The following is a 12,629-nucleotide window of genomic DNA, read 5'->3' as shown; positions in this document are numbered from 1 at the left end:
CGGTAAACACTTAGCGGCCCATCAGCGCCCCTCTCAGGCGCCAACAGCGTGGTGCTCGGGCGGTAAACACTTAGCGGCCCATCAGCGCCCCTTTCAGGCGCTAACAGCGTGGTGCTCGGGCGGTAAACACATAGCGGCCCGTCAGCGCCCCTCTCAGGCGCTAAAAGCGTGGCGCTAAGCAAACTAATTATTAGCCAATATATTAGTTTAGGATTGTGATTATTTTTCAAAACTCTAAATGGCAGAGGAATTTGGTATCTGGGATTGCACTGCCTTCAGAGGCTAGGTGAATAATGTTATGCACTAGCCTGTGTGCAATGTGTAGAATGCAGATGACTGCGCCAGAGATGTCAGTCTACAGTGTAACCAGCACGTTAAGCAGCATTACGTTAATGACATCATATTGAGAGAACTTTCCCTGGCAGTAACCATGTTGATGATCCTGCCATTCTACTATATCGAGTTCAGTTTCAAAAAGTACAAATTGTGGCAAAAATTCAATAATTGGGGGGGGGGGGGGGGTTAACCCCCAAGGATGAGTGGGTTGGGGATAGGTGGGAGGCAAAACAATTTAATTTAATGGAGGTGGGTCGGGAACGGGCGATCAATCCACTCTCGGGAGGAGGGTGGGCCAGTAAAATCTTAAGGAGGCTGTGTGCCTCCATTTTACCTAATTTTATATTTTTAAACTATGGTTGGGTTTCCTGGGCTGCGGGAATCCTGGCAGGTAAAAGGAGGCGAGAAGGGCTGGGATGCATGAAGTAAATGCATTTACAATATTGTTTGTGGGCCAAGAGGAGCAGGAGTGCATCCCCTCTCCCCACGTTAACCTCCTTACATGATCTCCAACTGCTCCCAAATCCCAACCCCGCAATCTCAGACTGTCACTGCGATCTCTGTCTACTCTCACCACCATCTCCAGCTGTCTTTCACCCCCACCCCCTTCGATTGCCTACCATCATCCTCCTTCATTCTCCAACTTCTTTCCACCCGCTCACTGGCTGCGTTCCCACTCGACAGGCAGTCAAGCCTGTCAATCAAGCTGGCTCTCGGGTGGGAAACTTGAAAAATGTTAAAACAGCTCCTACTGTTGAATGCAATAGGGCCTGCGGGAAACCCGTACTTCCGAGTTTCCCATCCGTTACAACCAGGAAGAGAAGACGGAGTTAAGTAACTATCGGTGCCAATGCCATGGTTAAATCATTTCTGCAGTCTGTTGTAATTTTGCAGAAACCTTAAGAATAGGACTGAACTTGATTTGTTCTGCTATCTTTCACAGTAATGCTTGGTTTCTTGAATTATTCATCAATTGTGTGCATTTCTGATTAAACTGTCACTTTTTAAGCCTTGCAACGGAGATATTTATTGTTTTCTTTACACTAAATTGTAAAGATAACAACTTGCTTTTACATAGCACCTTTCACATAAAAAATATCCCAAGGAGCTTTACAAAGAGGGGAGAATAAATAAAACTTATAAAGGGACAGTTGTCGAGCCACAGAAGGAACAATTAGGAGAGGTGACCAAAAGTGTGATCTAAGTGATGGGCTTTGAGAAGGTTTTAAAGGTGGAGGGAGAACCAGCGGGATTTTGAGGAGGACTGCCAGAGGATAGGGCTGAAGGGGCTGAAGGCTCTGCTACCAATGGAAAGGGGTGTTGCACAAAAGACCAGGGAACAGGAGGGGACTCGAGGCTGGTAGAGGTTGCAAGTGAAGGTGGAATAAGTATATGGTGGGCTTTGAAGACAAGAAGGAGGAATACAAATTCAAAGCATTGGCAGGGGGGGGGGGGGGAACAGGGAGTGGATGTAGATAAGTAAAAATAAGAATGATGAACATAAGGGATTTGGTGCAGGACTGAGGACAATGGTTGAATTTAGACAAGTTAGAGTTAGTAAGAGGGTGGAGCACGAGAAAAGTCTAGTTTAGAGATGACACAAGCAGGGCTAAGTAGCTGAGGTGGGTCAGAGATTGAAGCCAGCAGTCTTGGTGATAAGTTGCATGTGACATTTGAACCTCAGCTCTGGGGTGAACAGAATGCCAAAGCTTTATGTGGTCTGGTTCAGCCTGAGAAAGTGGCCAGGGAGGGTGCTGGACTCAGTAGCAAGGGTACAATGTTTATAACAAAACTGAAAACCATGGCTACAGTTTTACAAATGTTTAGCTGGAGTAAATTTTTTTAACCATCCATCACTTGATGACAGACAGCCAGTCTGACAGCAAAGGGGTGGCCATGGGTAGTGGTGGAGAGGTAGAGCTGGTTGTCATCAGCATACATACGGAAGCTAAGCTTATACATGGAAGCTGATCCCATACCTATAATGACGTCATGAACAAGCAGCAGATAGCTAAGGAAAAGGAAGAGAGGGGAGTCAAGGATCAATTATCGAGTGACTCCAAGAGGGCAGGAGAAGAAGCCATTACTGGCTCCAGTTGGACCATTAGAGTGAATGGAGCTGGAAAACCAAAGAGAGGGGTGATGGGCAATGATGGAAAAGTCACCTTATCAAACGGTGTGAAGTCATTGAACTGGAAAAGGAGGGATAATCCATTATGGTCAAAGACACAGAAGATGTCATTCATGGCTATGCCCAGTGTCTTTTGGGTGCTGTGAGCAGACATAAACTGGACGGAAGGGATTCAAGCAGGAATTGTTGGCAGAGATGGGCATGAAGCTGGAAGGGGTTTCAAAAGGAAAGGCTATGGGTTGGTAGGTAATTTGAGAGAATGGATGGGTTTTTGAGGTTGGGGGTATAATGCCAATTTTTTTAAAAGGAGGACAGTGCCTGAACAAAGAAAGCCATTAATAATATCAGGGGGGTGTCAGGGAACGAGCTGTTCAAGGAGAAGGCCCATCACCACCTTCTCAGTGCACATGCAGATGGGCAATAATTCACCCTTTCCAGCATCGCCCACATCCCAAAAACAAACAAAAAAAGATGTGGGTCTTGCTGAAGAGATTTGAGAGGGCTGGGGAAGATGGGAAAGAAACTGCAGTGATCAAAGTTAAAGTAAGAGGGAGATTGGGAAAGGTCACAAACAGTGTGTTAGAGGAAGAGGGAGAGGCAGAGACAACTGAAAAAACAGTCACAGTCTTCGAGGTGAAGAATTCCAAAAGCTCTTTGCACCTTGTATTGAAGGTGATGGTGGAGGGGGTGAGAAAAGGGCTCTCAGAAAGCGTTTGTGATTGGGAAAAGCAGTTTTCAGTTGTCCTTGCTCTCCAGGATAATCCTGGAGTATTAGCAGAATTTGGTCGAGGATAGTGAGGCTAAGTCATACAAAACATGGATGGCAATGAATGACTAGACCAGCTGTGCACTAGGAGCACTCGAGATTGCAGTCATCTGATTTAATGAAGTTATGATGAGGACTATTCTGAGGTAACAAGGGTGGAAATAGAAATATTTCTGAATATATCAGTCAGAGAATATTTCATTCAAAATTAAATGTAGGTTCGTTCTAGAGAAATGGTTAATATGTTTCACAGTCTTTCCTTATGGATATTACAGTAGAATTTTGAAGACCTGCTTTACTTCAGTGTAAAATATCATGTTTAACAGTTTTTGATGATCAGTAGACTACACCACACATGTGCACACCCGTGCCTGGTAAGAATATAGAAATACAGCACAGTTAAGGAGATACTTACCATCACCCGGGTCGACAATCTCCACAGTTGCAATCTCTGGGAATTCGAGAACAGCCATGACTGGCTCAGACAGTACAATCTGGAATGTTTCAGACTGTTCATATTCATTATCTGTCAAAATCCGTACTCTCCAAGTTGCTGTGGTTTGACCTGGATTAAACTGCACCTGTTTTTGGGATTTCCCCCTGAAATCGTTATCCTTCTCAGCTGTGCCATCTTTTGTACCAATGCCTGTCATTAGAATAAGAAGAGCAGCTGGGTCAAAATCCAAGTAAATCCAACACATACTCTTTAAATGATTACTTTCATACTGGCAAAACTCATGAATTAATGCTTAAGCAAGAGTAATTTCAACGTATAATTAAGGAAATGAAAGAATTTCCTCAATCTAAATTTTGCTCAAAGATCACAAAAATTTATGGCAGTTTCTACGCTGATCTTGCAAATGGTAATTTACGCCAAAATTTCCTGAGAATCTCATTAACATAGGTTGAAACATGAAAACTAGCATAAAACAAGTGAAAACAAGCAGGGCCCAAAGAAAGTGCAAAACATATACCATCTTCTTTATTTTACTGATGCTACAGAAATCAAAGTTTGAAGCCATCAAATCGACATTTATGCACATTGAGCACAACGGGGGAGAAATTTGGTCAGTTAGCGCCCTTGGAAAGGGTCGGAACAGGACACTAAAGGGGTTGGAGCCACGAGCGCCGGCATTCGCGCCGCTCGGCAGTGAGCTGCTACCGGCGGCTCTGAGCAGTATCGCCCGGAAGCATCGCGCCGGTGTGCAACGCCCCCGGTTTTGACAGCGATGCGATATTCTGTTGGAGCGGCACCTGTAGTGGCCCATAGTGACCCCGCCAGAGAAAGCTGGTGTGCAGAGCTGTCCTAGAGTGCTAAGGGAAGGATTGATTAAAAAAAGATAAATTAAATTGATATTTGTGAGAATTTCTTTGTGCGATTCAGCTTTATTTGAGGGAGTACTTTATCGGGAATGTTTTCGGTGTTGATTTTTTTTGCTGCAGGGAGACCACTCTGAAGCCGGCTCTTTAGCAACTGATTTTCAGTTGCTCACCCAGCCTCGCATCCCAAGAAAAGGAGTGGAATGCCTCCATTAACACTCCACTCCACTGTCAGGACGCTGAAACCAAATTTTTTGGCTTCCGTCGCAAACCATTTTCCGGAGCAAAATTTACTGACCCGCTGCCATTAGCGCCTGAATTAGTCTCCAATCGAATTTCCATGTAATTCCATAGTGGGTGTTAGCAGATTTGGCACAGGGCCTTCAATTCTAAAATAAATCTTCTGGGCCTTTATACACTAGTTACCATGCTGCCTGATTAATTGCTGCTTTTTAAAAAAGTATTTACACAAATAAAAGAAAGAAAATGTCCATGTCCACCAGTTTTATCAAATGGTTGCTGAAAACCGCTCGTTAGTGGTGACTCATTTTTAAATCATTACTTTAAAACAGAACATTTGACATGGAGCAATTTCTTAGCAGTTAGGAAGGCGATAAGGATTATTTTATTATTTTCCATTTGTTCTTAGAATATGGATGACACAGGTTAAGCAGCATTTATTGCTATCCCCAGTTGCATTGAATGTATTGAGAGCCAACCACATGATGTGGGACTGGAGTCAGATCAGGTAAAAGGTGCAGGTTCTCTTCTCTGAAGGACATTAGTCAACCTGTTGGGCTTTTATGACAGCACATAGCGGGCCCTGAGCAGTAGAAGCAAGACAACACCCAGCGGGCCCTGAGCAGCCCCAACGGGACAACACCCAGCGGGCCCTGAGTAGCCCCAGCAGGACAACACACAGCGGGCCCTGAGCAGCCCAGTGGGCCAACATACAGCGGGCCCGGAGTAGCCCCAGTGGGCCCTGAGCAGCCCCAGCAGGACAACACACAGCGGGCCCTGAGCAGCCCAGTGGGACAACATACAGCGGGCCCTGAGCAGCCCAGTGGGACAACATACAGCGGGCCCGGAGTAGCCCCAGTGGGCCCTGAGCACCCCAGCGGGCCCTGAGCACCCCAGCGGGACAACACACAGCGGGCCCGGAGCAGCCCAGCGGGACAACATACAGCGGGTCCGGAGTAGCCCCAGTGGGCCCCGAGCAGCCCCAACGGGACAACACCCAGCGGGCCCTGAGTAGCCCCAGCAGAACAACACACAGCGGGCCCTGAGCAGCCCAGCGGGACAACATACAGCGGGCCCGGAGTAGCCCCAGTGGGCCCCGAGCAGCCCAGCGGGACAACATACAGCAGGCCCTGAGCAACTCCAGCGGGCCCCGAGCAGTCCAGTGGGACAACATACAGCGGGCCCTGAGCAGCCCAGCGGGACAACATACAGCGGGGGCCCTGTGCAGCCCAGCGGGACAACACACAGCGGGCCCTGAGCAGCCCCAATGGGACAACATACAGCGGGGCCCGAGCAGCACCAGCGGGACAACATACAACGGGCCCTGAGCAGCCCCAGCGGGACAACACACAGCGGGCCCTGAGCAGCCCCAATGGGACAACACACAGCGGGCCCTGAGCAGCCCAGCGGGACAACATACAGCGGGGCCCGAGCAGCACCAGCGGGACAACATACAACGGGCCCTGAGCAGCCCCAGCGGGACAACAAATAAACGTTACCTTGCAGTTGTCGAAGGGACCCCGCGCCGGCTGCTTCTGTCCCGGGCAGAAGGGACCCCGCGCCTGCCGAAAGGACTCCACACCGGTTCCGGGCCATCCCGGACCGAAAGGACATCACACCTGCCCACGCCTGTCCCTGTGGTCGCACACCAGGTGTTCATTGTGCTGACAGATTCAGGGGGGATGTGGAACCGGCCAAAGGAACTCCGGGGACGTCGAACTAGCCGAAGGGACTCCAAGGCCAGCCCGGTAACTATGGTGGTGCGGCGTTCCGGCCTGTTGCTGTTGAGATTGTCCATGAGGGTCCTGAAGGGACCGCGGCGGCAGCGTTCAACCCAACGTCTTAAACTCCTAACCAATTTTTAATACATTTTTAAACTTTTAATCAACTTTTAAACTTTTTAAACAATTTGGGAGAACTTTTAAAACTTACATTTTAGACTTTTAATCGAAATATTTTGAAACATCTATTATTGACCTACATCTTTGACTTTTTAAACAACTTTTAGAAACTTTTTTAATAAATTGGGAATCTTTATCAACCTTTAACTTTTAAAATAACTTTGGAAGTCACCTTCCCCCAACCAAGCCTCGGGCCATCTACCATCAATGGTGCTACTCGGTGCCAAGCTTGCGGCCAACACTTCGCCGTAGGCAATTAGGCTTATAGAGCGGTGCCTGGTCGGCAGTTGTCTTGGACCCCCTTGCCACTGGACCAATACTTTGTTCAGCTAAGCCCGCGTGGTTGCCGGTGTGCAGTGGGCACCCCACGTTAAAAGAACTCACGCACAGGCATATTCCACTTCGTCAGTATGAAGTTCGGGACCTGGAACGTCAGGACCCTCATGGACAATCTCAACAGCAACAGGCCGGAACGCCGCACCACCATAGTTGCCCCGGAACTCAGACGCTTTGACATTGACATCGCCGCCCTAAATGAGACCCGGCGGGCAGGGGAAGGAACATGGTGGAGGTTCACCTTCTTCTGGAAAGGGAAACCAGAGGCAGAATGTTGCCTTCATGGAGTCGGCTTTGCCTTCAAGAATGAGCTGGTTGACCGCCTCAAAGACTCCCCTTGTGGGGTTAACGAACGCCTCATGGCTCTTCGTCTTACCCTTTCCCGGAACCAATGCGCCACAGTCATCAGTGCGTATGCCCCTACATTCGATGCAACGGATGAGGCTAAAAAGGGTTTTTGTTCCAACCGAGACATCCTTGTCCCGCGTCCCCACGGGCGAAAAATTGATCCTCCTGGGTGATTTTAATGCCAGGGTCGGCAAAGACACAGCCCTCTGGGGTGGCGTGATTGGCAGAGGGAGTGTAGGGAAAGCCAACTCCAGCGGTATCCTACTCCTGACAAAATGTCTAGAATATGAACTCCTCATTACTAACACCCTGTTCTGCCAGAGGGACAAATACAAGGCATTGTGGCAACACCCGCGCTCCAAACACTGGCACCTGCTTGACTATGTCATCGTCCGAGCCAGGGATCGCAAGGATGTGCGCATCAACCGTGCCATGACAGGAGCTGACGACTGCTGGACGGACCACTGCCTAATCCGATCCATCATCGATATTAACATTGCCCCAAAGCAGAGGGGACAGCAGAAGCAGTTCCGCAAAAAGGTTAATGCCGGGGCATTTAGAGACCCAGCGCCTCACAGCCAATTTGGTGTGCCTTGATGACCCTGAGATGCTAAATGCCCACAGCGCTTGATCTGCCCTCCAGGCCTCTATAACCAGTGCCTGTGAAGAGACACTTGGTCACTCAACCAGAAAACATCAGGACTGGTTTGATGAAAATGATCAGGAGATCGAAGAACTAATAGATCGCAAGCGAAAAGCATTTCTGAACCTCAAGCAACAACCCAACTCAGGAGCTGCAAAACATTACAGACGGCTCAAGACTCAGGTCCAACAAAAAACCCGGGACCTAAAGAACAGGTGGTAGATGGAGAAAGCACAGGAGATACAACAACTGGCCGACAGCCATGATGTGCGAGGATTCTTCGCTGCAGTTAAGGCCACCTACGGTCCAAACTCCCAAGGCCCCACCCCACTCCTGGCCAAGAATGGGGAAACACTCATCAAGGACACAGAGGCTGTCAGGGCCCAATGGAAGGAGCACTTTGAAGATCTCCTCAATCGAGACTCTGCCTTTGACTCGAGTGTTCTCGACTCCATCCCGCAGCATGCGACCCGCCACCAACTCAGTGAAACTCCAACGTTGCACGAGATAAGCAAAGCCATAAAACAGCTCAAGAATAACAAGACTATGGGTGCGGATGGAATCCCTGCTGAGGCGCTAAAGCATGTTGGAGAGGCGCTGTTGTCGCGGATACATGATCTCAGCTCTCTCATCTGGAGGGAGGAGAGCATGCCGGCAGATCTCAGAGATGCAGTGATTGTGACCATTTTTTTTTTAAAAAGGGGACAAATCCGACTGAGGCAACGACAGGGGAATCTCCCTGCTTTCAGCCACTGGCAAAAATGTCGCTAGCGTTCTCCTCAAATCGACTTCTCCCTGTGGCCGAGGTGCTCCTCCCGGAATCACAGTGCGGATTTCGTCCCCGACGAGGTACAACAGACATGATATTTGCAACGTGACAGTTGCAGGAAAAATGCAGGGAGCAGCGCCAGCCCTTATACATGGCCTTTTTTGATCTTACAAAGGCCTTTGACACTGTCAACCGTGAGGCTTTATGAAGTGTCCTCCTACGTTTCGGATGCCCCCAAAAGTTTGTCAACATCCTTCGCCTGCTTCACGATGACATGCAGGCTGTGATACTTACCAACAGATCCATCACAGACCCAATCCACGTCTGGATCGGGGTCAAACAGGGCTGCGTCATCGCTCCAACCTGCTTCTCAATCTTCCTCGCTGTCATGCTCCATCTCACAATCAACAAGATTCCCGCTGGAGTGGAACTAAACTAAAGAACCAGTGGGAAGCTGTTTAACCTACGCCGCCTCCAGGCCAGGTCCAAGATCACCCCAACCTCTGTCATTGAGCTACAGTATGCGGATGATGCCTGCGTCTGCGCACATTCAGAGGCTGAACTCCAGGATATAGTCAATGTATTCACTGAGGCATATGAAAGCATGGGCCTTACGCTTAACATCCGTAAGACAAAGGTCCTCCACCAGCCTGTCACCGCCGCTCAGAACTGCCCTCCAATCATCAAGATCCACGGCGCGGCCCTGGACAACGTGGACCATTTCCCATATCTCGGGAGCCTCTTATTAACAAAGGCAGACATTGATGCGGAGATTCAACATCGCCTCCACTGCGCCAGTGCAGCCTTCGGCCGTCAGAGGAAAAGAGTATTTGAAGACCTCAAATCTACCACCAAGCTCATACTCTACAGGGCTGTAGTAATACCTGCCCTCCTGTATGGATCTGAGGCATGGATGATGTATAGAAGGCACCTCAAGTCGCTGGAGATATATCACCAACGATGTCACTGCAAGATCCTGCAAATCCCCTGGGAGGACAGGCACACCAACAATCAGTGTCTTCGACCAGGCCAACATCCCCAGTATTGAAGCACTAACCACACTTGATCAGCTTCGCTGGGCAGGCCGCACAGTTCGCATGCCAGATAAGAGACTCCTTAAGCAAATGCTTTATGCGGAGCTCCTTCATGGTAAACGAGTCAAAGGAGGACAGTGGAAATGTTATACGGACACCCTCAAAGCCTCCCTGGTAAAGTGCGACATCACCACTAGCACCTGGGAGACCCTGGCCGAAGACCGCCCGAGGTAGAGAAAGTACATCTGTGAGGGCGTCGAGCTCTTCGAGTCCCAACGCAAAGAGCATGAAGAGGCCAAGCGCAGGCAGCGGAAGGAGCGCGCGGCAAACCAGCCCCACTGACCCCTTCCCTCGACGAATGTCTGTCCCACCTGTAACAGGGTCTGTGGCTCTCGTATCGACTGTTCAGCCATCAAAGAACTCACTTTGGGAGTGGAAGCAAGTCTTCCTCAATTCTGAGGGACTGCCTATGATGATGATGATGATGATGATGATGATATCATAATCCAACAACTTTCATTATTTTACTGGTACCAGCCCACAAATTGAATTTCCCAACTCGCCATGATGGAATTTGAACTCAAGACCTCTGGATTGCTCATCCAGTACCTTGATCACCAGGCAAGCTGCAGATTTGAATGTAAAAGCCTGACCCACCAACTTGTCTATCACACACGTGAAGTGACTAATTAGCTTACTGTCAGCTCTTTCAATCCAGAGCACACAGGAGCGCCCTTTACCCATCTGTTCCTTCTGATTGATATGTGCTTCGTGCACTGTAGTCAATAAGTACTAATGCCAGTTCGGCCCAATGCTCTTCCAGCTACGAGCTCAGGAATGATAGAAATAGGGTCCACACTGGAATAAAAATAACCTTAAAAATGTTGCGATGTGTTGTATTCCAAAAACAGAATGTATATATCTACATTTCTGTAATACGGTTAACTAAATTTAAGAAAATAATATAGAAATAGACGAGTACAGCTCTCCAGGCAGCTGGCTCACCCACACATATAGTACACTTTGAATGTGAACCGTGGAAAGCAGCAGATTTTTACAGCTAATGAGGCTAATAGGGTGCTCTTTCTGAACACGAAAGCAGATGAAAGGAATGCAGAAGCTAAAACCTGTGCCAAGCTGTGGAATATGATAGTACATCCCCACGGCTTCCTGGATATGCATGTGGCTTGGAAACCCTCTACACAACCTCATCCTTGTCTGCCAAAATTGATTAAAAATCAAACCATTTACCCTGCACTTTCAGTCTTTACCCCATTGGACGCAGAAAAACCCAGCATCCTGGCTTGCCAACATTTTAAAACAAAGTTGTTTTGACAGCTGGTATCCAGTGTGCTCAATCTCTATCTATCCATCAGAGTTCTACATTCAGTGTGTCACACAGTGGAGCAAAAAAAAATTGAGAGATTGATATTTCGGATTATTGCTTTAGATTTGAAACTCGAGTTTTTTTTTGCAGATATAATACAATTTTGATAAATTAACTTAGTTGCATTAAAAATATTTGGACTCTTCAGGCATGCAAGGAATCTTTGCTGGAGACCCTTAGTTCCTCTGCCCTTAATGAGAAAAGCTTGAAGCGAAAATATTTTAGTTTTCTTTTATTGTACCTAAAGCATCATGATAATTTAAGCTTTCTAACTTGAGCTGCTTTGCTTTTGTACTATGCTTAGGAGTGTGCTCGGTTAGTGGGCCGGCTCCTCATGTGTGCTTTCCCCGCACCAACCCAGAATAAATGTGTCGCATTTATGAAAACTGGCCACCTGCAATGCCACAAAATATCTTGTATAACTCTGTAAGGTCCCCTGTCGTTCACTTTTTTTCAATATTGAAGAGTCCAAGGGTTGTAATTCCCTGGGGATGGTCTCACCAGTCTCCCGATAGAGTAACCCCAGAAGACTGGTAGAATCCCTATGGACGTTTAACCCCAAATTAATCCATTTCTGTATTGTCATGATTATTACATTTGCCTCACACATGAAAGCCATAAAATGATAGAATCTTACTGCACAAGAGTCCATTTGGCCCATCGTACCTGTACGGGTTCTTTGGAAGAGCTATCCAATTAGTCCCACTCCCCTGCTCTATGCCCGTAGCCCTGCATTTTTCCTTTTCTTTTTCAAGTATATATCCAATTCCCTTTTGAAAGTTATTATTTCGAGTAGTTCATAACTCGCTACGATTTCAGCTGCATTATTGAGGGTTGGGAAATTACAGTCATTAAATATTTTTATGGCAGGCCAATGGCATTGCAGCCACATTGAAAGTGAGGATTTGGTGGCATTGCACCAATCATTTCTAAAATAATATTACTTACAGACCAGTGCTCCAGATAAGGCATTTGTGCTATTTTAGATTTTTCTTTATGTTCATATAGGCCCCAAGTTTCGCCATGATTTGCTCCTGATTTTTAGGAGCAACTGGTGTAGAACGGAGTATCTTAGAAATCGGAATTCTCGCCATTTAGTTTGCTCCAGTTCTCGTCAGTTAGAACAGTTTCACTTTGGAACAGAATTTTTTTTTCAAAAGGGGGCGTGTCCGGCCACTTACGCCTGTTTTCAAAGTTTCGTCAGTGAAAACTTACTCCAAACTAACTTAGAATGGAGTAAGTGAAGATTTTTGTACGCTCGAAAAAAACCTTGTCTACACTTTAGAAAATCAGGCGTAGGTTACAAATCAGGCGTAGGGAATGGCGGGGGGGGGGGGGGGTTTAAAGGGAAGTTAACAAACATTAAACACTTCAGTTTTACAAATAAAGAGCCATCATCAATAATAAATGATAAAAAC

General features: G+C 47.5%; 1 protein-coding gene across 1 annotated transcript in view; it reads right to left on the bottom strand.

The window, feature by feature from the left end:
• The window catches only part of LOC139275220 (FRAS1-related extracellular matrix protein 2-like), a 288,895-nt gene that overhangs the window by 155,259 nt on the left and 121,007 nt on the right, over positions 1–12,629 (bottom strand). Inside the window, exon 4 of the mRNA XM_070892378.1 lies at positions 3,649–3,879. Coding sequence (XP_070748479.1) covers positions 3,649–3,879 — 231 coding nt within the window. The remainder of the gene's footprint in view (positions 1–3,648; positions 3,880–12,629) is intronic.

This window comes from Pristiophorus japonicus, chromosome 10, assembly GCF_044704955.1.
Source record: "Pristiophorus japonicus isolate sPriJap1 chromosome 10, sPriJap1.hap1, whole genome shotgun sequence".
NCBI lineage: Eukaryota > Metazoa > Chordata > Chondrichthyes > Pristiophoridae > Pristiophorus > Pristiophorus japonicus.
The sequence above is the reverse complement of the archived record's forward strand: the minus strand, read 5'-3'. Positions and strand labels throughout refer to the sequence as shown.